The following is a 25466-nucleotide window of genomic DNA, read 5'->3' as shown; positions in this document are numbered from 1 at the left end:
CTAGGTGATCCAATATGCTTAGTATAAAAATTCCAGAAAAAGACATGAAGAGCAGACAAAAGAGGGAAGAATACTATGCAAAATTAATGAAAAAAATACCCAAAACATATAATGAAAAAGATATCACTTTCAAGAATATAGGAAAAAAACAATTGTATATGTATTCAGCACAAGTGAACACTGATTCACCTTTATAAAAGGGGAAAAAAGTTCAGACTTTCTGCTTTTTTAAATACCAGAAAAGCAAAGGAACATCCAAAATTCTTTTAAGCCAAGATTTTTCATATGTAAAGGCAGCAGGCATTTTTAGATAAATATTCAATATATAAGGATACACATACTCTTCCTGAAAGAAATTATTAGAATTAAGATTCTATATAAGAAATCAATCCAAATAAAGATCTCAAGAATGGGGAAGATATGATTTGAAAGAAATAAGTGGTGATGAGCAGTGAACTAGCAAGGCTCAGGATGAATGCCAAAATAATTGTAATTAGTGTGTTTCTGAAACAATGAAAAATGTTAATTATTAAAAGAGATTATAAGAAAATAAACGATCTTGAATTAAAAGTCAGGGTGGTTAAAATAAACTAGAAAGTATACACATGCAAACTCTATTAAAAAAAACAAAGGATATATTTTGCCTGAGCAAAATTGGTGGAGAGATATATACACACACATACACTGAAATGTGAGCTGTTTTGGGATAATGAGGCTGTATAGATTTTTTTTTTCTACTTTTGCTCATCTGCATTTATAGGTTTTTTTTTCTCCCCCCTCCCCCCTGCTCTGACCATATACTGGCCTTGGAATCAGAGCACAAGCAAAAACTACTTGAAAAAAAAAAAAGGGAAGAAGACTTAAGATGTTACTGGGAATTGTTCCAGATTATTGATTCTTTTATTAGTGACTTGAGAGTGATAAATGGGGAAGTTCTAGAATGTTGGTGGTAGCTGGCCTTGTTATTTAGACGATGACTGAAGAATACAGGAAGAAAAAGTGGATGTTGACGCAGCTGGTGATCATAAAAGGAGGGCCAATGGGAAAAGTCTGAATGATTCACTTGTTCTGAGTTTGAACCCTATGAGCTGCTGTAATGAGGCTCTATGACTAATAGTGGTAGTGGCCTACTGTAGGAAATGTAGAGGATTAGGAAATTGTGGATGCCACCTGCAGTGTTTCTGTTGTTGATGTTTATTTCACTTGAGGCCCTTTTTCAGGAAAGCCATCACCTGGCCTTGGTCCTGTTGAACTGGCAGCTGTCATTGCTGGACCAGTCTGCTTTGTCTGCATCTCACTCATGTTGATGGTGTATATCTGCCATAACCGTACTGTCATTCACCATCGTGTGCCAAATGAAGAAGATCCTTCATTAGATCGCCCTTTTATTTCAGAGGGTACTACATTAAAAGATTTAATTTATGATATGACAACATCAGGTTCTGGATCAGGTAATGTAATTGTTTTTCCTTTTTCTTAAAAAATCTTTTTAATTAACTGTTATTTTATTAGTTGGCTGAGCTACTTGACTTAGTTTGTTAAAACTTGGGATAGTGTGAATGCTGTTCCAGCTTTGAGCCTAATAAAGGTCCTTAAGTTTGGTCTATATCTGACTGTGGCTAGTTTAGTATAGACAGATTAGAAAGAACTTTTACTGTTGAAATAAGTCAGTACATCAGCTTCAGGGTGGTATAAATTTCAAAGCATTCTCACCTCATGACTCTGTGAGATAGTAAGATTAAGGATAATTATTCTTATATAGGTGAAGACGAAGTTTAAAGAGGTTTAAATGATCTGTAGCTACCCATTCTATTCGGGATTAACAGCTTTATTTTTATATTTGAAAACATTCACGACAGAAAATGTGTTTGGAATTGTGTATGTTATTTGCTTTTTTAACATAGGAAATTGTTGTCTTTTGCCCAGACCTGGTTTTTTATTAAAATAATGAAATTTTTTTCATGTTTTTCACTTTAGAAAAACATCTAACCACCTTGTTATTTAATATAACTTTAGGATCCATGAGCCCTGTGATATTTGCTTTTCTTAGGTCTGTTTGTTGATTTTTGAGAGATCAGAAATAGGCAGCTAATTGCCAGAATTATCCCCTAAAGTGGATTTTGGCATAGCAATGCTTTATGTTTAAACCGAACGGCGTTTATTTTTTTACTTCTTTTTGCTTTAGAAGGATACTACAAGAGGAAGAGACCCCTGTCCTCTACAATATTATAATTTCACACTCAGCTAGGAATCAAGAGGTTTGATTCCATTGCAAGCTTAAAGTGGTTTGTTAGGACTTTTAAATGAGATTATCTCTCTAGCCTTTGTAAAATATAAATTAAGTTCAAATAAGGGCTACTAAAATAAAGATTTGAAAATATATGTAATGAAAATTTTGCCAATTTTATAATCCAGTAACTAAAGGAACATTAAAGCAGAAATTATCACCAGGGGGAAGAATATGACTCTTAAACACAAAGTCACATGTGATAATACAGAAAGTTTACATAATGACCAGTGACTGTTTGTTTTAAGGAAATGAATATATATTGATGTATATGCATATCTGTTCATTGATTTAAGTATGAAAAAATTGATTTCATGACCTGAAGTCTTCTGTGGAATTTGGTCAAATAAATTCAGTAAGTGAGTTCTGTCTGTGACTGCTAGGACACATGTAGGCGGTCTTTACAGAACCCTGAGGTAATTGTGAGGAGGGAGGAAATGAGATTGGATTGAGATGGAGCAGCCTTAGTACTGAAGATGTGACAGTCTTTAGGCAGGAGGAGTGGAGAGAGATTGTTTAAGGTCTTCCCTGGGATTTCCCATTGGTTCTGAGTTAGTCCAAAGATTTCCTGAAGAAGGTCTGCCTCATTCTAGAAATTATCCTGGACCAAAAAATTATGATAAGCAAGGACCAGAGAGTCACAGAAAATTAAAATGGCTACATATCATTTGGAATTAATCCCTTGGATGTGTTCTCTGATCGCCAAACTTACACCTAGGAAAATCAGAGCAGCTCATACCACTTGGCACAGTGATATGTATCAGGACTCAGTGGGAGCAAGTCTACATAACGCATCAAAAGAAATTGCTGTCTGGATGGCAGTTGATTACCAAATAAGAATACATTTATTTACTTTTTAAGATATAGACAAAGTAAATAGTGGAATTATTATTTTTTCCATTTTATCTTATTTCTAGATCCATGAGGGATTACGGCTCTATTGTCTGAAAGCTCCTCTTCCTCCTTTTATGCCTTACCCTGCAAAAAGTCATCCATATTGTTTGCTAGCTATGGTTTTGACCAGTTAGCTGATGTCTCATGCCCGACTTATTTCATCTTTAAAATAAAAGTAATGAACCCTCTCCCTGTGCACATCATTGGATTATTGTGAGGTTCAAATGAGACAAGATGTTTGTGTGAAAGCACGTGGTAAATTGTAAAGGTATTTCAAAATGACAGGTGTTCCTCATATTGAAAAGATATTTGGAAGAAAAATCTGACATACAGTATCAGTTTGCTACATTGTACAGAAAAGCTTAGTTTAAGGCCTCATTTCCCTGTTATGGTCATTGTGTACTGAATGGCCTCCAGATTTATCCAGACAGAAGCTATCTTCTATTGAATAATAACAGGACTCATGTCTGTGAGTAAGTAAAATGTCTATACATAATTTCCTTTTGAGTTCTTTCACTCATTGAGGAAAAGATAAAACTAAACATTTCATATTATGAATTCACATGCTTATTACTCAGTATTATGACCATAGTTGAGGGAAGGCCCTAAAACACTATCTCTTAAAGACTGTGCTTTTAACTTGGGAACTGTGGGGAAGACGTTGGAGAGCTGAGTTCTGGCAGCTCTAACCTTAAAGCTAACCTAATCCCTGTTGCATTAACTTGAATCACAGGTTGTGCATAGTCCCATATTTAAGCTGTCATTAGATCGTAAAGTGTGTGTGAGCATGCACGTGTGTGTCAGATATTGAAAGAGAGTGAGTCTCTTAGGCCAGTGTTCCTTAATGTCTTATTCAGGCTTATGATCTCTTGTAATATATGCATGCTATTCAGGTCTTATTTCTATTTCCTGATTTGAAGCTGTTTCTCTATTGAAGTTTCTCACAAGCAGTTCTAAAGGTAAAAAAGAATAAAACAGTTTATAGAGATCTAAATTAGGCCTGTTTTTGTCTTTAGAAGAATATTATTACTTTTTTTTTTTAATGCTTAGGTATTCATGTAGGTTATAGTAACCAAATATAGATAATATGATGAATTTAGATTTGGTTTTTAATTTTAGGTTTGCATCTAGAATCCAGTGGTGATGGGGAAGACAAAAACCTTCCTTGTCCCATTAGCCTTTCTTGACCATACCATTTACGTGAGTCCCGAATATGTCGGGCATTTTCAGACTTTCCATTTGCCATTCCCCTTCTTTATTCCTTGCCTTTCTAACTTCCAGAATAGCCTCCTGAAATTAACTCTTAAGTATACTTTAAATCTTTAAGTGCCTGGTGTGGCCCCATTCAAAGACTTTAAGAAAATTTAGCATATTAGTATTTACATTAAACAACATAATCAGCAGTTGGTTTTTTTATGATACAAAAGAACTCCTTGATTTAAATAAGGATTTTTCACAGATCTGTTTAACAGCATCCTTATAAACAAAAAAAATTATTTATAATTAGACTGCTAACTTTTTCAGGAGGTGGGGAGGATAGATAGAGCAAGGGGAGGAAAGGAGCCATTTGAGAAACTTAAAGATGAAAAGAAAAAAACTTCTAATCACTTTAGATATATAAGCATTTGACAGGGAACCAAAGCGAGCAGACGATTTCATTTACTATCATTGGGTTAAATTAATCTAGCAGGTAACTCTCAACATAAATTATAAATGACACAAATTTATGTGTAATAGATGGTATAAATAAAATACTAGTGTAGAACATGATATACATTGGTATTTTAATTGTCAGTGTCAGTATTAATTTAGAATGACAGTTCTTTGGTCCTTGGAGGAGGCAGGGCATGGTTTTAAGTGAATTGGAATTGTCCCAAATATAGTGTCACTTAAATATAGTGTCACCTAAATTTTGTAGGTAGTTAGTAAATTGTTTCCTGTAAATAAAATGTATGACCAATATTTAAAAATACATATTTTAGGGTAAGGCAAGTTTAATTGGTGAAAAAATGCCAGTGTCCCATTACCAAGGTAAGTTACTTGACACTTTTAAAGATACTAGTGTTACCTAGGCAGCCAGTTCCTAGCAAATAAATTGCCTACCTTGAAATGGTTTCTGTGATCACTTTTACTGATTTATTAAAAATTAGACCAGAATTTACTTTTGTGTGTCTTGTGTTCACATACTTTTCTCCTCCTACCAGTAAAACCGTTACCATATTCATCTTTTTAAAATAAGATTTTTGAATTATTTCTCCCCATTTCATGGCTCCTTTTCAGAAATCTTTAATAGTTCCTCTTTTACCCCCAGCTCTCATTGGTTGTGTTGAGCCTGGCATTTAGTACTCTTCATGCTCTGGTGACAGCTCACCTTCTCTTCCGCTGCTTTACCATGTACATCTCCTTTCTGTGTATGTAAGCTGGTTCCCTGAACACGTATCACTCATTTCCTTCTACCTTTGCTTCCATATTTCTCCTGCCTGAACACCTCAGCTCCTTCTCTCCTCTTTTAGTTTTACCCTTCTGTAAAGGACAGTCTAAATTCAACTTACGTTACAAAGATTACTTTGAACTTTCAGACAAGAGTTTCTGCATTCTTTAATTGTATTTACAGTTTTCTTTTTATCATGGATTAATGTTTTTACAAATGTGGTCTTTATCTCCTCACTGAGATTGCTAAGTTCCTTAATAGTGACCCCTTTCTGGGTCACTCTTTAAGGCACCTATGGTGATGTTAGAAACCCATACTATTGTTGATTGTACTGAATACTATTATTTTTTATCTTTAGGTTTACCATTGCTTGTTCAGAGGACAATTGCTAGAACTATTGTGTTACAAGAAAGTATTGGCAAAGGTCGATTTGGAGAAGTTTGGCGAGGAAAGTGGAGAGGAGAAGAAGTTGCTGTTAAAATATTCTCCTCTAGAGAAGAACGCTCATGGTTCCGTGAGGCAGAGATTTATCAAACTGTAATGTTACGTCATGAAAACATCTTGGGATTTATAGCAGCAGACAATAAAGGTCAGTAATGTTTGCTTCTCCTTTTGAGTATAACAAAATCTATTTAAGCCTTTTTACGGTTATGGCTACTAAACATTGTGAAATTTGATGAGAAAAACAAATGTTTGTCATGCCAATTAGATCTATTAGGTCAAATAGAATATGTTAGAGCTTTAGAACTGGGAACTTAAAAGATTTTAAGATTTAGAACTGAGAACTTAAAAGATTTTTAGGAACAGCTTGTTCCTAAATCTCTTATTGTTTTACAAAATGTTAAGAACTATAAAAAAAAAAAAAGCCATGTGCTTTGTTATTTTGCTTCTGGGCGGTTTGTTATTGGGTACAGTCATAATACAGAAAAAATTGTGAACTCTGCTTAAAATTTTGAGGTAGGATAGGGCCCAGGTATCTGTTTCCTTTTAATCTCTTCCTGACCATTAGGGCATTCTGATGTATATATTCTGATAAAAACGGCCTTATTTATAGGGAGAATGAAAATAACTTAGTGTAGTTTATGTTTTAAATTGCCTAAGGATAAGTAGATTAATCTTGTAAGTAAACTCAATTTAATAAAGACATGGTTTCTCCGAAACCACCTTGCCATTGGTAACTTCATGGGTACTTTTTTGCTTAAGGCCCAGCAGGTACTTAAGGCCTGGGGTAAGAGCAGATGCAGAGAAAGCAAGGAAGCCATGTCAGCAGAGTCCCAGTGAGTGGCGACTGCAAGCAGTTGACTTCAGACCGTACTTCATCTACTTTCTCGGCTTCAGTTACTACCTTTGTGCCCACACTTCCTGCTTTTATAGCTTCTGTCAGAGAGTTGTGTTACATCTCAACTCTCATCATCCCAACCGTGAATCAAATGTATTTTCCTGCTTTCCTATTTTTAAAAAATTACTCTCATTATATCTTTTTGGATTGTCTAGAACCATAGTCTCATCTTTTCCCTTTCTTCCTTCCTGTTTATTGCTTCAAAATGTTAAGTGTTTAATCTCATTGGTGATTATGGGTGATTTTATGATTTTTCTTTTTGCTTCTCTATTTTCATATTTATTTACAACAAGCATTTATCATTTTTTTTTCTAACATTTATTTAGAGAAAATTTCCAGTATTAGGAAAGTACAGAATAGTATGGTGAACCTGTATCACCTGCCTTCAGTAATTATTAGCTCACGGCCAGTCATATTAGATCTCTGATTTCACCTATACTGTCCCTAACTAAATTATTGGAAGTCAATCCCAGATAACATATCTTTTCATCAATACCTTTTCAGTTTGTATCTTTAGATTATTAAGAATCTTTCTTATGAAACATAACCACACTATCTTTGTACTTTTTTAAAATGTCATAAAATATCTAGTTGCTTTCAGATTTCTGTAGTCTCCTATTTTTTTTTTTTTTAACAATTATTTATTCACTTTATGACCCAAAGTCCACAGCTTGCATTTGGTTGATATTTATCTTAATATTTATCTTAAGTCCCTTAAAATCTCTAAGCTCTTTTTTATTTTTTTTGTCTTCTTGCAGTTTATGTGTTGAAGAAACTGGGTTGTTTTGTCCTATAGGGCTTATCACATTCTGTATTTTGCTAACTGAATTCCCATAGTGTCTCTGGACTTGCTCTTTGTATTAATTTGAAAACTGGTAGTCAGAATTTGAGATTGAATCTGATTAAGTTTTATTGGTTTTCTGAAAATATTGTATACTTCTTATATATTGTATCTTTTCTATCATATATCAGAAGGCACATATAATGTTTGATTATCTATCTCTTTTGTGACTTAGGGGCAGTGATGGATGTGATTGTTGTAGGCAGTGATTATAAATGGCTACTACCAATTAAATATCACTTAATTTAAAACAAAACAAATAAAAGCAGTGATCATAGTCAGACAAAGTCTTTGGTTTTCATTTTCTTCTGTCTTTGACACCATCTAAATTCTTCCCCAATTCTTAAAATTTTATTATGTTCTGTGACAATAGACTTTATTTATTTTTTAATAGTTGTCTTTGTTTTCTGAAACTCTTCTTACTGATGTCTGTGAAGGGTCTAATTCTACAAATGGTAAATACTCCCTTAAAGAACTTACCCACATTTGTGTCTTCAAACTCCACTGTGGTGGTGACTTTCAAATCTACATTTCGAGGCCCAAACCTCACTCAGGCCCAGCATGTTTTAGGCATGTTCCAACTCGCAAACACACTGGTATAAAATGCTCCTGCTGCTGTGCCCTGAGCTTTCTCCTCACATTTGCTTAAGCTGGTGCTGTCATCTGGTGGTCACCATGGGAACTAGCTGACCTTGCTGGCTCTCTCCGACCCCCTCCTTTCTTCTCTGTCGGATTAATGGACTTTGCCCAGAACTAGCCCCTCCACCCCAATTCCCTTTTCTTTTATCTTCATCCTCTTGAGTTAATTATACCCAGGCAGCCCTTTATATGTGCACAACCTCTTATATATCCTTCTTCTGCCTTCATTAGTTACCTCAAAAAAAATCTTCCTTTCTTCTATCTTCCTGTGTTCCTATTTATTTCTCGTATTTGTGAGCCTTTCAGAATTCAGTCATGGCTAATAAAAATGCAGATAAAGCTAGCAATGCATCTGTATCAAGAAAAAGAAAGTGCAAATTTAAACAGAAGCAGTTTATAAAGTTTATGAAGAACAGGTTTGTAAAGAACTAGTGTCATGAATCTCTAAATCCTTTCAAAAGTACCCAGAAATCCCCTCCAGAATCTTCTGAAAACATCTTCTTAATCTCTTCTAATCAGAGTTGGCTTTACTTCAAATAATAGAATTTGTTTTATGTCAGTTGGATTTTTCCTTTTACAACCAAAACGGAAGGAAACAGCACATTTTAAGTTCTAATGTGCCATGCATTGTACTAAATTCTTTAAAACTGTTCTCTGTTTCAAATCTTCTTAATGGTCTTGCAAAGTAGATTTTCTTGTATAAAAGAAAGAATAGAGGCTCATTCGTTAAAAATTTGTCTTGAGGTCACGTAGTCAATAGCCACGCCCTGGATTCCAGCCTACTCAGAATGACTCAAGGTGTGTGTCTTACTGAATTATGCTGCCTCCTCATATTACTGTAATGCTTTTTTTTCCCCATGATTGAGTGAAATATGCGAGTTTTTAATATATTTCCAGCTACTTCTAGGTTAAATAGGCTTTTGTGGACCAGCTTAGCCAGAACATTTACCTTGATTCCCATGGGAAAACACATTTCAAATTCATGTATCAGCTTACAAATGAACTTGTGGAACACACATTCCTAGTTGTCGATGTTCAAAATTACCTTGTGTAAAACTGGGTTCAGTCCTAACTTTTTCTCCTGGTGACATTTCAGTTCCTGTCTCAGCTTCCCCATGTGTCAGTGCTATGACTATTTTTGTTTTTCTAAGCTGAAAACCTTGGAATCATAATCATCTTGTCTGGCTTCTTTGTGAACTATATACAGAGTCTGTTTTTAAAGTTTGGTTTTTTTTTTAATTTAAGCTCACTTTGAGTTTTGTCCCATACTACTCCATGCCCATTGTGGCCACACTAGGCTCCAGATACTTCTCATCTTCCTGCCTCCTTCCTTCCAGAAACAACCATTGAGCACCTAACCTAGCATTTTTTCTAGGCATTAGAGTCCCCAGCTCTGCTGCTATCTGTGTAGTCTCAAGATTACCATCTTTGAACTCTGATTCCTTATCTCTTAAATGGGATTAGTTATCTTACCCTTATCTGAAGATCTAAAGGACATGAATGTAAAAGTATAAGACAAACTGAAAATACAAGAAAATATGAAGAAAATATGTACAAACTTAAGGTACCATCATATTATAGTTGTGGAATTCAGGATTGAGAGTAGACTGAAACTTTTGAACAAATTATAAACATTTTACAGCCCATCTGAAACATTGCTTTTGTACTTTGCAGACAATGGTACATGGACTCAGCTCTGGTTGGTGTCAGATTATCATGAGCATGGATCCCTTTTTGATTATTTGAATAGATACACAGTCACTGTGGAAGGAATGATAAAACTCGCTCTGTCCACAGCAAGTGGACTTGCTCATCTTCACATGGAGATTGTTGGTACCCAAGGTAACTTGAAGGAATCCAGTTATTTAAGCTTTAAATTCCCATGAATCTAATGTGTGTTTAGAAAATTTTTTCAAGAAGTCAGCCTAGTTGGAGTTATCTTTTCTGTTGAAAAATCTCATATGAAGTTAGGAATCTGGGAATTTGTTTAGAGAGTCTCTAGTCATTGTATCAACACTGATATTTTTGTGAGTTTTTAAAAGTAGCATTCAGTCTTGTGATTTTTGAGGATCTCGGTTTTATAATTTAATTCTAAGAGGATGTACTTTTACATGTAGTATCAAATAAAATATGAAAATGCTTTGTAAACATCATGCTCTGTAAATGCTATCTGGCCATCTAACAAAATTATATTTGACTTTGAGATAAGGAGAGTGTATGAAATTTTTTACAGTTGAAAAATGAAACACTAAGTTTTAGTTGTAAAATTTTTATGCTGTCGTTTTTATGCTGTATGGGATATCAGATGCCAATAAATCTCTGTGCTTTAGCGATTGTTATTCACTTGCTACCTGATTCACTTGAGGTTGTTAAGTGATGGCTCAGGTATTACGGGTGATGTCGGCTAAATGCTTTGATACTGGGATAAGAGAAGAAACTTGAATCTGAAGTTAAGAATTATGATTGATATTATTGTTTAAGCAATCAAGTTTAATTTTTTTTTCCTTAGGAAAACCAGCCATTGCTCATAGAGATTTGAAATCAAAGAATATCTTGGTAAAGAAGAATGGAACTTGCTGTATTGCAGACTTGGGACTGGCAGTAAGACATGATTCAGCCACAGATACAATTGATATTGCTCCAAACCACAGAGTGGGAACAAAAAGGTACCCTTATAAATAAATAATATTTAATACATTCCAAAAGCAATATCTTTTCCTTCTCATTTGTATATACATATCTTTTCTGAAACTCAGACTTGTACTTTATTAGATTGCCCACAGGTAGAAGATCTCATGATCGTGCCTGCTCTGAAGCCAAGGTTACCTGACTTAAAAAGATACCTGCTGATGAAAGGTGGCTTGGATTTCCAGAAAATATTAGCATTAGTTGCATTAATTATAATAGCAATAGTAGCTAATGTTTATAGGGTACCTACTATGTGCCAGTCATTTTAATGGGTTTTTATATAGTTTAATGCCCTCCTCAAATACCGTAGCTAGCCCACTATTTTCATGTTTTCCATTCCTGAAAACATGCCTCCTTTCTCTTCTCCTTAGAACTTTTACATGTGCTATATCCTAGAGCGTACTTTCCCCTATTGTTTTCTCTTAACTTGTATTCACCCTTTCTTTCTCATAGGAAGCCTCTTGTGGACTATTAGGTGTTCTTGCCAAGAGCTCTCATAGCACACTGAACTTGGACCATTGAGGCACTTACTTACATTATGTTGCAACTGTCCTTTATTTGTGTAGATATTCTATTGGATTGCAGGCTGCTTAAAAGCAGCCTGTTTTCTCAGCATCATCACAGCACCTAATACATAGTAGATCCTCAGTAAATATTTGTTGAATCCACAAGCCTTCAAAAGAATCTAACTAGATAGATGTCATAACCCTCAATTCACAGATGAGGAACCACCTCACAAAGGTTAAGTAATGTGGCCAACCTCATATAAGCTGAAGAGCTGAGACTTGAACCTGTGAACACAGGCATTGCTTTGTGTATAACAGCATGTTGCCACAACATATCTTCAAACTACCATCTTGGCCTTGGGTAGAGCCCAGCTGTATTCTGTCTAAGCTGTCTTCATGATTTCTGGATTCCGCAAGGACGCTCAGAACTCTCAACTCTAGGTTCCAGGACAGGGGTTACCGCAGGACTTTGGGGATCCTGTTCTATAACCTTAGTGTGGTTTTTGGAACTTCAGAACCCTACAATGCAGCATCAATAGGAGGACTGGCATTCTTTTTTAATCTATTATTTTCTTCTCTAGAATATGTCCCTGTCCTTCTTTTCATCCTATTTTAGTGAGAAAACTTCTAGATTAAAATATACGGTCCCTGCAAAGTACATGACAGAGTTGGAGGTAGTAAAAGTTAGGATATGTATGTATAATATGTTAAATATATATAAAAAATTTTTCTTGAGTCTAATATGACCTCAGTTATGTAATATTTTATGTTTATGACTAGAGAAGTCCAAAAGGATATGTTCATCAAAATATTTAGCACTTTGGAAGTAGTGGAATGATTTTTTGCTTTGTACTTTATGAACTTTGGGAAAATTTATCTAAGAAATATGAGTCATTTTTAAAAACAGCAGAACCATGCTGAAAGGGGGGAAAGTCTTACAGTTTATTGATTTTTTAAAAAAAATCTCAATAGTAAAAGAAAATTTATGAACCAGTTCAAAAGTAATATGGCCACCATTCCATAAAATAAAATGCTGACTTCTTTTTTAGGTACATGGCCCCTGAAGTTCTAGATGATTCCATAAATATGAAACACTTCGAATCCTTCAAACGTGCTGACATCTATGCAATGGGCTTAGTATTCTGGGAAATAGCTCGACGATGTTCCATTGGTGGTAAATTGCTCCCCCTCCCACTCACTAGTGTGTCACGAACAGGAGTTGTTTAAGAATTGCCTTCTTTTTTATTGAAGGAAATTATACACATCAGCAGTCTGAACTTATGTTCACCAGGTGATCACTAAGAATGCCAAAGAAAATAAAGGAAATAAAACCTGTAGTGCGGGAGAAATGACATTACATGCTTTATCCTCGTGTAGTCTTTTTCTGTTTCCACTTGAATCTTAGGAAGCATCAAAAACCAGCCCCTTATTTTGGAATATAGTTATTTAGAATGGACAACTGCTTCAGAAGCCACCTGGGAAGCTGTTTCTAGCATGTTCCTGGGTCAGACTGATCCCTCCACCACGCCCCGAGATTGTGGTTATTTTTACCAACCTGATAACTAGAAATTAGGGAAAAAGGGTACAGTACAATTACACTGCCATTACATTACTTTTTAAAGTAAATTTGTTTTAACTTTTAAATTTAGTTTTAGATTGAGCACTTTTGATGTTTATTTGAGAAAGTCTTTTACCCTTAGGGGCCCACGCTTGGCTAAGACTAGGGCCTCAGGTTCTTCAGGCAGTGAGGAGCAGAGTATGTCTGCGTTATAGCAAAGAGGACAGATTATTGACAGATACAGGTAGGAGGAGGGACTTGCACCTCAGGCTTGTCTTGTAGGATTTGCATCTCAGTGATAGAGGGTATATATATCCCCACATCACGTGAGAGGCTTTGTACTCAGAATAAAAACTCATTTCTTGCACATTAGGATTCTAGGGGAAAATGTCAGTCTGGTCATCACAGCTCATAGTTCACCATCATTAAAATAGCCTTTCCTGATCCCATGGTGATACTTAGTTTCAAGGTGTAGGATCAATAGAAACTCAGGGAGGTGGATGAAATAGAGCCAGCTGTGAGTCCTGTTCCACTTACCTGATTTAGTAATGGAACACTATAATAGGACGCTTAGGCGTTCCTTTTCTGTTTAGTCAAGAGTGGGCTGGCATTATCTGAGTAAATTCTTTAAAATAGATTTTCTTTTTTTTTAATCAATATAGGAATTCATGAAGATTACCAGCTGCCTTATTATGATCTTGTACCTTCTGATCCATCAGTTGAAGAAATGAGAAAAGTTGTTTGTGAACAGAAGTTACGGCCAAATATTCCAAACAGATGGCAGAGCTGTGAAGTGAGTATTTCTTTTGGATACTACGCAATTTTCTAAACTGCTTCTGCCTCGTAGGTAGAAATTTGCTACATTTCTTTAAGGAAAACAGACACAAGAACTCTTTTTCTTTTTCATGGCAGTTAAAGCAGTGAGTAAATACAGAATAATTTGGTTTTCATGTTCATTTTTAAGCACATTTAAAGGGCCATGGAGCATATGCAGTGGCCGTCGAGGTATTGGAACAGTGTTTAGATCTGTCAGTACCTAGAGTGCCTGCATTTTAAATGAATGATTCACTTCAATCAGGGCAGTCCAGGATTCTGATGGGCATTAGGAGACCTGTGTTCCAGACCAGCTGGCTGCCATTTCAGAGTGACAACAGGCAAATCACTTCAGTTCTCTAGACCTTAACATGCCTTTTTTGTAAAATTAGGAACTTGGGTAAGATGATTATGAAGACGGTTCAGGTGATTTTATATTTCACTCATCTGATTGCCTGTATGACTGCTCACCAGGAATTTGGGCAAAATGTTTTCCCGCAGTGCCTGAGTTTCTCAGCCTTAGTGCTTACAGGAAGTTTTAGAAATGTTTTTTTCGTTGTAAATTTAAGGAATTCGTAAGACAAGTTTTATTTACTCTATCTTTAATTGCTAGCTGTTACTAATTATAATATTGGTGAGGCAGAGCATTTCCCTCCAGATTTGGAGTTTTGTACTATAGGAGGAATAAAAAACTGGTCACTTAAGTAGTTATTTTACATCATAAAATAACAGAGGACTCAGTAGAACTTTTGACATCAAGAGAGCTCCTTAGCTACTTCTAAGAAACTCACGTACCCAGGCCCAGATAAAATACATCACAAGTGCTCAAGGAATTCACATGTTTAATAATGAAATTGGGCCAGATTTGTCTTTTAAAAATTAGATCTTGATACTGCAAAGTACAGACTTGAAGTATTCATGTACTCATTTGATAATTAGAGCAGATTATTCTTGAACAGATGGCTTTTTAAGCATGAAGAAAAGTTAGCAGTTAACATTAAGAGCACACATGCAAGTTGCAGTTACTATCACATCATGCTAAATTAATGCCATCACTGTCATTTTTTTTCCATTTAGTTTTCTATATACTTATCACTAATTCAATTTTTTATTTTTCTAGGGTTTTAAAACTCTCCTCTCAGTAGTTGAAACACATCAAGTTTCTGTAAAACTGATAGAATTGTCTTCCATCATTTCTGACCTTTTCCAGTCTGGACTGGTTACTCTCCAGGCCAGCCATACAGCTTTTATCTTGGGATATCCCTCACCTTTCATCCTGGGATTCCCTTTGCTGCTTTTGTGGTGAATCTTCCTTCCTGCATTTCCTGTCTGCCTGTTTCTTCTTTTGCTCATTTCTCCCCTTTTTCAGGTCTCAGCTCAGATATTACCTTGTCCATGAGCTGTTACCCCTCCATCTATTTAAAATAGCATCCTCCTTCTCTAGTATATTTTATCTCCTTCCCTAAATGACATTTCTCTTTAGCACTTGGCACTGACAGTCCGCATATTTTACTTATTTATTAATTACATGCTTTAGCCCTCTAGAATGTAAGCTTTATATGGACAGGAATTTTGTCTGATCACTACTATATCCCTAACACTTAGGATGATATCTGGTAGATGGTAGGCACTTGATAAAATATTTGTCAAACGAATATATATATGTGCTGGGCACTTGGTCCTTTTCATCTGGAAACAAATGTTTACTTCTAGAAAATGATCCTGAAGTATTTCTTTGATTTCTTTTTTCTCTTTTAACTCTGATGATGAATGTTAGACCTCCTTCTAATTTTTTAATTTCTCTTTCCCGTTCTCTATCTCTTTATCTTTTTTCTCTAATTTCTGGTGGGTTTATCAGCTCTTACTTTTTTTTTAATCAGGTTTGTATTCTGGTTCTGTAAAGTTTTTCTAAAGTCAAACAAGAAAAAAAGTTATCAATGATAAATTCAATATCAGTATTTTCTTGATCTGAGTATATTAATGATAGATTATTGATATTTTTTTCTCTCTGTACAGCTTCTGATTTGTCCAAGTTGCTTTTCTATGTTTATGTCAGCTTCTGCACTTCATATTACTTTCCCCAAATCTCTGATCAAACTTATTCTATCTACATGTTTAAAAACAGGGCACTAAAAGCTTATAGGAAGCTTTGTGCACATGAATGGAGCTTTTTGACTGTGATATTGAGGGTGATCTAACTGGGTTGCTTCCTTGGGGAACCACTGATGTCAGTCCCTTCAGGTCTGTCCTCTTGGGCTGCTCACATTCACCCTAAAGAAGACTGACTCCTCATCTCGTGCCTGGAGGAGTATGTACAGTTGTCGCTTGTGTTTTGGAGAGAAGGCCTACAGTCAGCATTTAGCGTGTTGTCAGTATAGAGCTTTGTTCTGATGTTGCCCAAGTCAGAAATTTGTTTTACTTTCTCAGATACAAACCTCTAGTCTTCTCCTAGGGTGGAGGAGGGGCAGGTATCTGGGGTTTTAGCTCTTTTGGCTGATCCTTCTATTTTTGGCCTGAACTTCATTCCAGAGGTACTTGATACAGTTAATTCCTCAGTTTAAGGGGCTGTTTCACTGTGAGTCGAGTTCCTCCTATGCCTTGCACAGCTCTGGTTTAGGATTCTGCTTTTTCAGGTCAGCCGAGTGAGCTACCCTGTGTCTGTCTGCTTTCCAGCTGCCAGCACCAGGACCCCATTGATGGGAATTTAGGTCATTTCTGTTCAACTGCTGTTAGAAATAATGCTCAAACCAAAAAACTTGTGCATACATCATTTAGAAAGAAAACTTACAGGTAAAGATTCTTATCTAGATCACTGGGAAACGATGCATGCATTAATTATTTTTCTTGTATTTTCTTGTAGGCCTTGAGAGTAATGGCTAAAATTATGAGAGAATGTTGGTATGCCAATGGAGCAGCTAGGCTTACAGCTTTGCGGATTAAGAAAACATTGTCACAACTCAGTCAACAGGAAGGCATCAAAATGTAATTCTGCAGCTTTGCCTGAACTCCACTTTTTCTTCAGCTCCGCTCCTGGGTTTTAATTTGGGAGGTCAATTGTTCTACCTCACTGAGAGGGAACAGAAGGATATTGCTTCCTTTTGCAACAGTATAATAAGGTCAATTAAAACCTTCCCAGGATTTTTTTGGACCCAGGAAACAGCCATGTGGGTCCTTTCTGTGCACTATGAACGCTTCTTTCCCAGGACAGTTACAAAATGTTGTGTAGTCTACCTTTATTTTTTATTAATACAAAATGTGCTTTTTTTTTTTTTTTTTTGATGATTGCTGGTCTTAACTTTAGGTAACTCTGCTGTGTTGAAGATCATCATTAAGGGTAAAGGAGCTGGATTGCTGAGTTATATAAACATTTCTTATTTTTAAAGAAAGTGATTTATTCCTGGTTAGTACATTCTCAGAGGATTCTGAACCACTAAAGAGTTTCCTTGATTCAGACTTTGAATGTACTGTTCTATAATTTTCAGGATCTTAAAACTAACACTTATAAAACTCTTGAGTCTAAAAATGACCTCATATGGTAGTGAGGAACATAATTTATGCAATCGTATTTTGTATACTATTATTGTTCTTTCACATATTCAGAACATTACATGCCTTCAAAATGGGATTGTACTATACCAGTAAGTGCCACTTCTGTGTCTTTCTAATGGAAATTAGTAGAATTGCTTAAAGTCTGTGTACGTTAAAACTTAAGAGTGTTTTAATTCAAAAAGTTTATCTGGGTAACCCAGACTTTTTCAGTTTCATTTTTTGGAAGAGTTTTTGTGCTATGTCATTTGCTATTCCATTTTGAAAATACCTTTCTCCTACCAGAATGTGCTTAAACCACTAACGAATTGAAGTGGCATTAATTGGTCAATTGTTATCATGGTCATGTTTGAATAGTCTCACATTAAGTTTTTACATTTTAGTTGTGTTGTCTGAAGATACTTTAAAAAACATCAAGTAGCGCTCTAGATGCTTATAGTACTTTAATAATTTAAAATTTGTAGCATACAGACTAATTTTTCTAAAAGGGAAAATTTGTCTAGCTACTTGTGAAATTTGTGTGGCATTCTGTAAGCTATTTTGTTCTTTATCTGATCAAAGACAGTGTTATTTTTTTAAGAAATGAATTACATTTAAAGTTAGAATTATGGTTAATGTTAAATAATAGGCCTTTTTCTAGGAAAGTAAGGGTAGTTCATTTGAGTGGATAACAGGTATACAAGAGTCAAATTCGTTACGTTAGGAGTCATTGTTCGATGGGTTTTCTGTCTTTGTAACTAAAGTTAGAGTTAGTGTGGTTTTGAAGTCTCACTACACTTTGAGGAAGGCAGCTTTTAACTCAGTCTTTCCTTCTGTGTGCAGATATTTTAACTGCTTAATTTACATGGTTATGTAATGAATTCACTGTATTGTTGAGTTTGGGAGAGTGGTAGCTAAAGCATATTCTGAATATAGGTTCTCTATTTACAAATGTTTTTGGTCAAATGTTTTAAGTAAGCTTGTCATAGTCTTCTCATATTAAGTTGAAACTGGCTTATAACAACTAGTTTTTACTTCTAGTGCTAAAAGTCTTTGTAGGGCTTTTACAATTTTCAAGTTCTCTTTATCACTGTGATCTGATTCTGAGAGGTGGGGATACTATCCTAGCTGTGAGGCAAGACACTGACTTTATAGTGCTATCGATTTCCCAATGAAAATGTCAGAATAACCTCTATAGTATTTTGGTCAATAAGAAATTGTGGCCATTTACACAGAGCTGCATTCTGATATGTCTTATATACATAGAGTAAATTTGAAAGACTATTTGATCTTAAAGCCAAAGTAATTTTAGAATGAATGACATATTACATAAGAATTTAGTGTCAATTTCATGTGCTTAAAAACATCATGGGGAAAATGTGCTTAGAGGTTAATATTTTGATTCCAAATTTGAGTTTTTTCTGTAGTTACCATGATTTTATCAAAGCAAATGAATGAGTTTGAGAGGTCTGTTTTTATAATTGGATTTCCTGTTTAATAAAGCTCTGTGATCAGGTACTTTTTTTTTTTTTTTCCATTTCTAAGCCTACTAGATCTGCTTTATGAAATCCAGGGACCAATGCATTTTATCACTAAAACTATCTTTATGTAATTTTAAGGACATACCAAAAGTTCTTGTCTGATTTAGAGTTGTGATATATGATTTCTCACTTTCATATAAGGTAATCAACTTTTGCTGAAGATACTCTTTATTAAATCAAAGATTGAGTTACGTTATACCTGTTCTTGCCTAAGTAGTTAAAAATGTACTTTCGATGAATCAGGGAATTTTTTAAAAGTTGGAATTTAGTTCAAATTGAATTTGCATATTACTGCAGCTAATTCCTTTTTAGGCTAACAGCAGTTTGATAAACCCCAACTGGCTAATATTAAACATGAAAGCAATTTAAAGGATGAAATAGACCAAGTGCAGCTAAATTCGACTAGAGTAGTAATTTTGTCATTAGAAACACAAGCCTCTGTTTATACTGCCTGTCTTCACATGCTCACCTAAGATTCAACTTGGCTAAAATATATCTTCAAGCAAATTACCTGTCCACATCTATTTTGTCAATACCCAGGAGATACGGGGACGGGGAGGTATGACCTAGTGGGGCGCAGACATCCCTGGTCCTTCCTTTAATAACTTCAGCTCCGTTTCTCCCAGCCTGCCTTCCTGCTGGTCCCTGACTCAGATACCATGGCCTTACCACCTCCCTTCTCCTTTCCCCTCCCCCAGCAGCCTTTTGACTGAATAGCTGCTTTTGATATCTAGAGCAAAATGGTTGATGGAAGCTTTGGTACATACTCTCCTTTCCTTGAGTCATTAGATATCGCTGAGAGGGTTCTCCAAGTTTGGAGATTGGGTAGATGATGGCCCTGCTGGATGCGCTACTTTGACTTCAGCCTTGACCAAGGAGTGGCAGCTATGGCAATGGGAGTCGTGCCAAAAGCAGCATAGCCATTATGTTCCCTATAGGACAGGGTAAGGCCCAAAGAGCTAAGCCTGTAATTCTGCTGTAATGATAGTGCTCAAGAAGTGCCTTGAGTCGGTGTACAGTGCCATGGCCGTCAAGATTTTCAAATTTCAGTACTAATTACAAGATTTAAGTGGTTACTTGGCCATTTTGGAGCTTGTGCCTGAGTTACTATTTTTTTTTTCCTTTACATCTGAGAACTGTCACATAGAATATTTTGTAAAACGTGGCAAAGTGATAATTAATATGCATAGGAAAATCAGTATCCCATTAGACATGTCATATCAGGAGTTTATTTTTATCCTTGCACTAAAAGAGTGATTGTAGATGAGCTATTTTCTTTTGTTCCTTGACCGTGGCGGTGTTCTGGCTCCAGAGGAGGGGATTCTGAATAGCGGTTCTGTTACAACTTGGCAGAAAGTGCCGATTCAGATATTGTTGAGACCCTAAAGAACATTCTGGAACCTATACTGTAGTTCTGGTGTCTGTTTTGGGGTGCCGGAACACACGTGGGCCCTCTGTCTAGGAATGCTGGACTTCTAGGACATTTTGAGGATTGTCAGTACATTTACACTTTTCAATCCCATTATGCAATCCTATTGTAATTGTAAACTTTAAAAAATGTGGTTAATAACATTCAACCTGTTTCTTAAAGCTTAGGAAGAACTTCAGTGAACTTGTTTTTATTTTTTTAACAAGATTTGTGAATTGAATATCATGAACCATGTTTTGATATCCCTTTTTCACATCGTGCCAATGGAATGGGGTGTTTGATATTTCTTTAAATGTCAAGGAGATGCTTCAAAATGTCAATTGCTTTAAACTTAAATTACCTCTCAAGAGACCAAGGTACATTTACCTCATTGTATATATATGTTTAATATTTGTCAGAGCATTCTCCAGGTTTGCAGTTTTATTTCTATAAAGTATGAGTATTATGTTGCTAAATTACTCAAATGGTACTGTATTGTTTATATTTGTACCCCAAATAACATCACCTATACTTTCTGTTTTCTGTATTTTATTGTATTTGTGCAGAATTCTTTTGGCTTTATCAGTGTAATCTCTGCCCTTTCAGATGTGTACAGAAAATGTCCATATAAATTTTTGTTTAAGTTGAATGATTCTGAGAAACCTGTAAAGAGGAGAGGAAAACAACTGCAGTTCCCCATGTTTTTAAAAACTGTATATTGTATTTGTAGTAATATTCTGAATGAACTGTAAATAGGAAGTAGAAGAGTGATACTTATGTCAAGTCCTAACACTACAGTAGAAAAATGGAAACAATGCAAATAAATTACTTTTTTCCCCAACTGCTAGTGGCATAATTTAAAATAAAGTGTGTACATTGGAGCGAGCCACGCTGTTATGAAATGTAGTTGCTGTAGACAGAGACTAGAATCTTTGGATTACTACCCAAGACAAGTTACAATATTAAAACACATGCCTGCATCTGCGTACATTGTACATCGTGGCAGCTTTCCTGTCACACGGTTGGGGGTTATCGATCTGTCAGTGGACAAGGTTCCTGTGAACTGCTTTGCTTCTGGTTCAGCAAATTTACTAAGTTTGTACTAAAGCAGTGTTATTATTTTGCTTCTTAAAATTTTTCAATGATTTTCAGAGGAAATTCAAAGTATTTTCATCTTCTTTCCCAATTTAAGAATTTGTGAGAATAGGCTTCTTTGTAGAAATTGGCTTTTTTTTTTTTTTTTTTAAGTATCAATATCCTAGGCATGAGATTTTGGCTGGTAAGAGAACTGAGGAAATATTGCTTAAAAAGATGTGGGTCCCAAACCCTTGACTGACTCTGGGCGAGGTTTTGCAGATTGGATTGCTCTCACATCAAAGACTAGTTACTTCAGCTCAAAGACTAGATTAAAAGTTTTTTTTTTTTTCCTTCACAATAAAGGAGACATAGCACCAGGATGCAGAACTTTTGTTGAAATTTGAAAAAAAGTGAAATTGTTTTCAAAACATTATAGATTTCAGAGAAACAGCAGGACTAGCTTCGTACAGACCTCTCCTGCCTTTGATGTTTCCTAATTTGGAAAAGGTTTTTACATATGTGACCTACTAGACATATCTCAAACTGTGTACTTTTTCGATTTCATAATTGAGGATTTACAAAACAGGCTATTCTGAGAACTGAGTAGGAAAATTCGATGGTACAAAATCTAGGCCTCAGTCATGCATGATTTTTAAGGATTAGGAAAGATAGAATTAAATAATATTAAATAATCATTGTGGAAATAAAGGAGTTTTTTTGTCTTAGCTATAGAGAAATGGAAAAGGGATGGTGGTAACTCTTCTTTCCTATCATGAAGATAGAATTAAAAAAAGTAGGGATTAGCAGCTTAAATATTTCAAAGAAGGGAAAACAATTGAGGGAAGGTAAAATTAGGAGATAAAAAGAAGTATTGATGTGAATCGGTAATAAAATGTGCATATGTTGTGGCAGGCAGCTCTAAGACACCGAGGATCTTAATATTTTAATAAATGGTGTGCAGGGAGGTGCAGTTCTACGTTTAAAGGGAGGTGTGGGTTGATAGACTGGTAATGTTAGACATTTTAAAAGAAAACTATATGGGAAAGATTATGGACATCAACACAAAATGAGAACTGCTGCTTTGTACTCCTGATACCCTCAAGAGGTATCAGGTGATCACTGGACTTCAAGCTGGAATAGATGTGGGCACTCAGTGAGTGATGGATTAAATGCATTTTTGAGACTTAGTTCCAGATGTAAGAAATGATTGTGTTTGTTATTACCTAGCATTTGAGTTTTTTCTAAGTGTTTTTATTTGCATATCTCACCTGATTTTTGCAACTAGGACGGATGGTGACCAATTGAAGGTCTCCTAAGGAGGGTACACAGGACTGAGAGGAGCCTGGTAATCCTTCCTCCAGGGAATCACTGAAGATGAACTGGGCATGGATTTGATAGAGGGGTGAGGTCAGAGGGGACAGGTATTGCATGAGAGGCTCAGGAGTAGCCTCTCCCTCTTCCCATTCTACCTTGTGAGCTTCTTTCACCCAGAAGGTGGAGCTCAGTGTGCCCTCTGGGAGTTCTCATTTCAGAGACTGTATAGCTTGGGAGGCCAGTGGTAGTTGGCCAAGCTCCAGCTGCAGCCTTAGTGTTCACCTCAGTTTTGAGAATAGTGAGGCCTTTCTAACATCTGTGTCTTCTCATGGCAAGAAAAAAAAACAGAAAAGCCTAGAAAGCTGAACACTCTAGGTGTTCTCAATAGTTCTGCAACCTGCTAGAGCAATTATAAGCAGTACAGGTGGAATATACTGGGTGACCTACAGGGGCACTTCTTTCTGGTTCCTGAAGTAGGGAGGCACAAGGAGAGCACCTGGGTACAACTGTAGCAGATTCTTCTATGCCAACCGCCTATCTTCTGTTTCTCTCACAAAAGTGTAGGAAAGGTGACTTCTGCTTTTTCGTGAAGCTCATCTAGCAATCTCAGGCTGGACAACCTGGAGTTGTGACTCAGGTTTAGGGCCTGCAAATTCTGGAGTAAGTTTTCACTCCCCAGTGGGCCTCAGAGTGTCCGACATTCCTACATCTAATCTTAAAGCTTGTGGTGGGACCTCTGACTCGTGACCAACAAAGAGGCTGGGTGCTCAAGGGCTGTTTCTACACCTTCAGGCAGCTCCAGGGCCTGGGTTGGGAGCAGTACAAGATTTAAACACAATTAGATTTCAGAAATGAAGGCAAAAAATAAGAATATGGCAAAATAAAAAATCTTCATGACCTTGGATTAGGCAAAGATTTCAACGTGACACCAAAGCAAAATCCATTAAAAAAATTGATAAATTGAACTTCATTGAAATTAAAATCTTTGGGGCTTTAAAAATCCTTGTTAAGAGAATGAAAAGATGAGCCAAACACAGAATATATAAATCATATATCTGATAAAAGATGTATTCAGAATACATAAAGAACACAATGAGATAATTGATCCAATTAAAAATGGTCAAAAGATTTGATAGACATTTTCTCAAGGGGACATGAATGACTAATAAACAGTTTCTTAAAGACGAGGAAATTAAAACCACAATGAGAAATCACATCCAGTAGAATGACTGTAATCAAAAAATAGAATCCCAAGTATTGGCGAGGATGAGAAAAAACTAGAATCTCCGTACGTTGCCGGGATGTAAAGTGGTACAGTCCTTTGGAAAACAGATGGGTAGTTCTTAAAAAGTTAAATGTCAATATACCATAGGACCCTGCAATTCCATTTCTAGGCATCCATGCACAATAGGGTTGTCGGGTAAAATACAGTGTACTCAGTTAAATTTGGATTTCAGGTATTGTTTAATTAAGTATGTCTCAAATATTGCATGAGACGTACTCAAAAAATTTTACCTGAAATTCAAATTTAACTAGGCATCCTATATTTTAACTTGCTAAATCTGGCAACCCTAATCGAAATGTCCACCAGCTGGTGAATTGATTTTTTAAAAAATAATATGTTTATTGAATGCTTTACTATGCAGTAATAAAAAGAGATGGACTTACAGATATGTGTTGCAGCATGGATGAGCCTCAAAACCATCATGCTAAGTGAAATAAGCATGACAAAAAGACCACAAACAGACACAAGGGAACTTTTTGGGATGCTGGGAATGTTCTCAAACGATTCTAGTGATGAGTGTATAACTCTACGAATTTACTAAAAATCAATTGTACACTTCAATAGGTGAATTACATAGTGTATAAATTATACCTCAATACATTTGTTAAAGAAAAGAACTGCCACTCTCCCACATCACACTTTATGTGCCAGTCATATTGAATCACCCTCACGTTTCCCAATACGCCTCTTGCCTCTGCTCAGGCTAGGCAGTGCCCGCCCTTTGCTTCTCCTCTGCCTTGCTATGTGAATCATCCCCAAAGATCCTCTCAAATGTCATTTCCTCCACTATTCACTCATTCTGCCTGATGGTAGGTCACTGATCTGCTGCAGTATTTACAAACCAATTGGCACAGCCTCTAATTGCAGTTCATTTCCATTTTAACTGCCTTGGGCGGGGGGGTTTTAGGACTCTCTCTCTTCACCTTGAAGGAAGCAGATGGTTTCATACCTTGTCCTTTCCAAGCACCTAATGTAAGAACTAACAAAATAGGTTCTGTGATTATCTGTTTGCTGACCCTGCTGGACTTTCGGCTTCTCAGGGAATGTGGCTTGTCTGGGGTGCCCTGTCAGAAGCACAGTATCATACCACTTCTTAGGGGACTGCTCTCTGTGTAGCTCTGTGAAGCCACGGCATATCGTATGCATGCTTCCCTCTAAGACCTTATATAAATTTTGTGTCCTCGAATGGTTTCGAGGCCTGCTTCTGTAGCTGGAAATGAATACCCCGAGAATAGGGACCATATGTCATTCATTTCTGTGAACCTCTTGCCTAGCCCAGGGTTTGGCTCAGAGCAGCCTCCAAGAAGAGTTTGTTGAATG

The 25466-nt window shown here is 36.1% G+C and overlaps 1 protein-coding gene across 3 annotated transcripts in view; it reads left to right on the top strand.

The window, feature by feature from the left end:
* TGFBR1 (transforming growth factor beta receptor 1) overlaps positions 1–21311 on the top strand; it is a 34282-nt gene extending 12971 nt beyond the window's left edge. The window contains exons 3-9 of one of the 3 annotated variants that reach the window (XM_025046529.1): positions 1209–1451; positions 5971–6201; positions 10106–10273; positions 10941–11097; positions 12675–12799; positions 13846–13976; positions 16857–21311. In XM_025046529.1, coding sequence (XP_024902297.1) covers positions 1209–1451; positions 5971–6201; positions 10106–10273; positions 10941–11097; positions 12675–12799; positions 13846–13976; positions 16857–16982 — 1181 coding nt within the window. In that variant the 3' untranslated portion in view covers positions 16983–21311. The remainder of the gene's footprint in view (positions 1–1208; positions 1452–5970; positions 6202–10105; positions 10274–10940; positions 11098–12674; positions 12800–13845; positions 13977–16856) is intronic. The other 2 variants (XM_006911539.3, XM_025046530.1) reach the window with 2 other exon arrangements.
* Positions 21312–25466: the final 4155 nt, after the last annotated feature.

Source organism: Pteropus alecto, unplaced genomic scaffold (assembly GCF_000325575.1).
Source record: "Pteropus alecto unplaced genomic scaffold, ASM32557v1 scaffold114, whole genome shotgun sequence".
In the NCBI taxonomy this organism is placed as follows: Eukaryota; Metazoa; Chordata; class Mammalia; order Chiroptera; family Pteropodidae; genus Pteropus; species Pteropus alecto.
The sequence above is the reverse complement of the archived record's forward strand: the minus strand, read 5'-3'. Positions and strand labels throughout refer to the sequence as shown.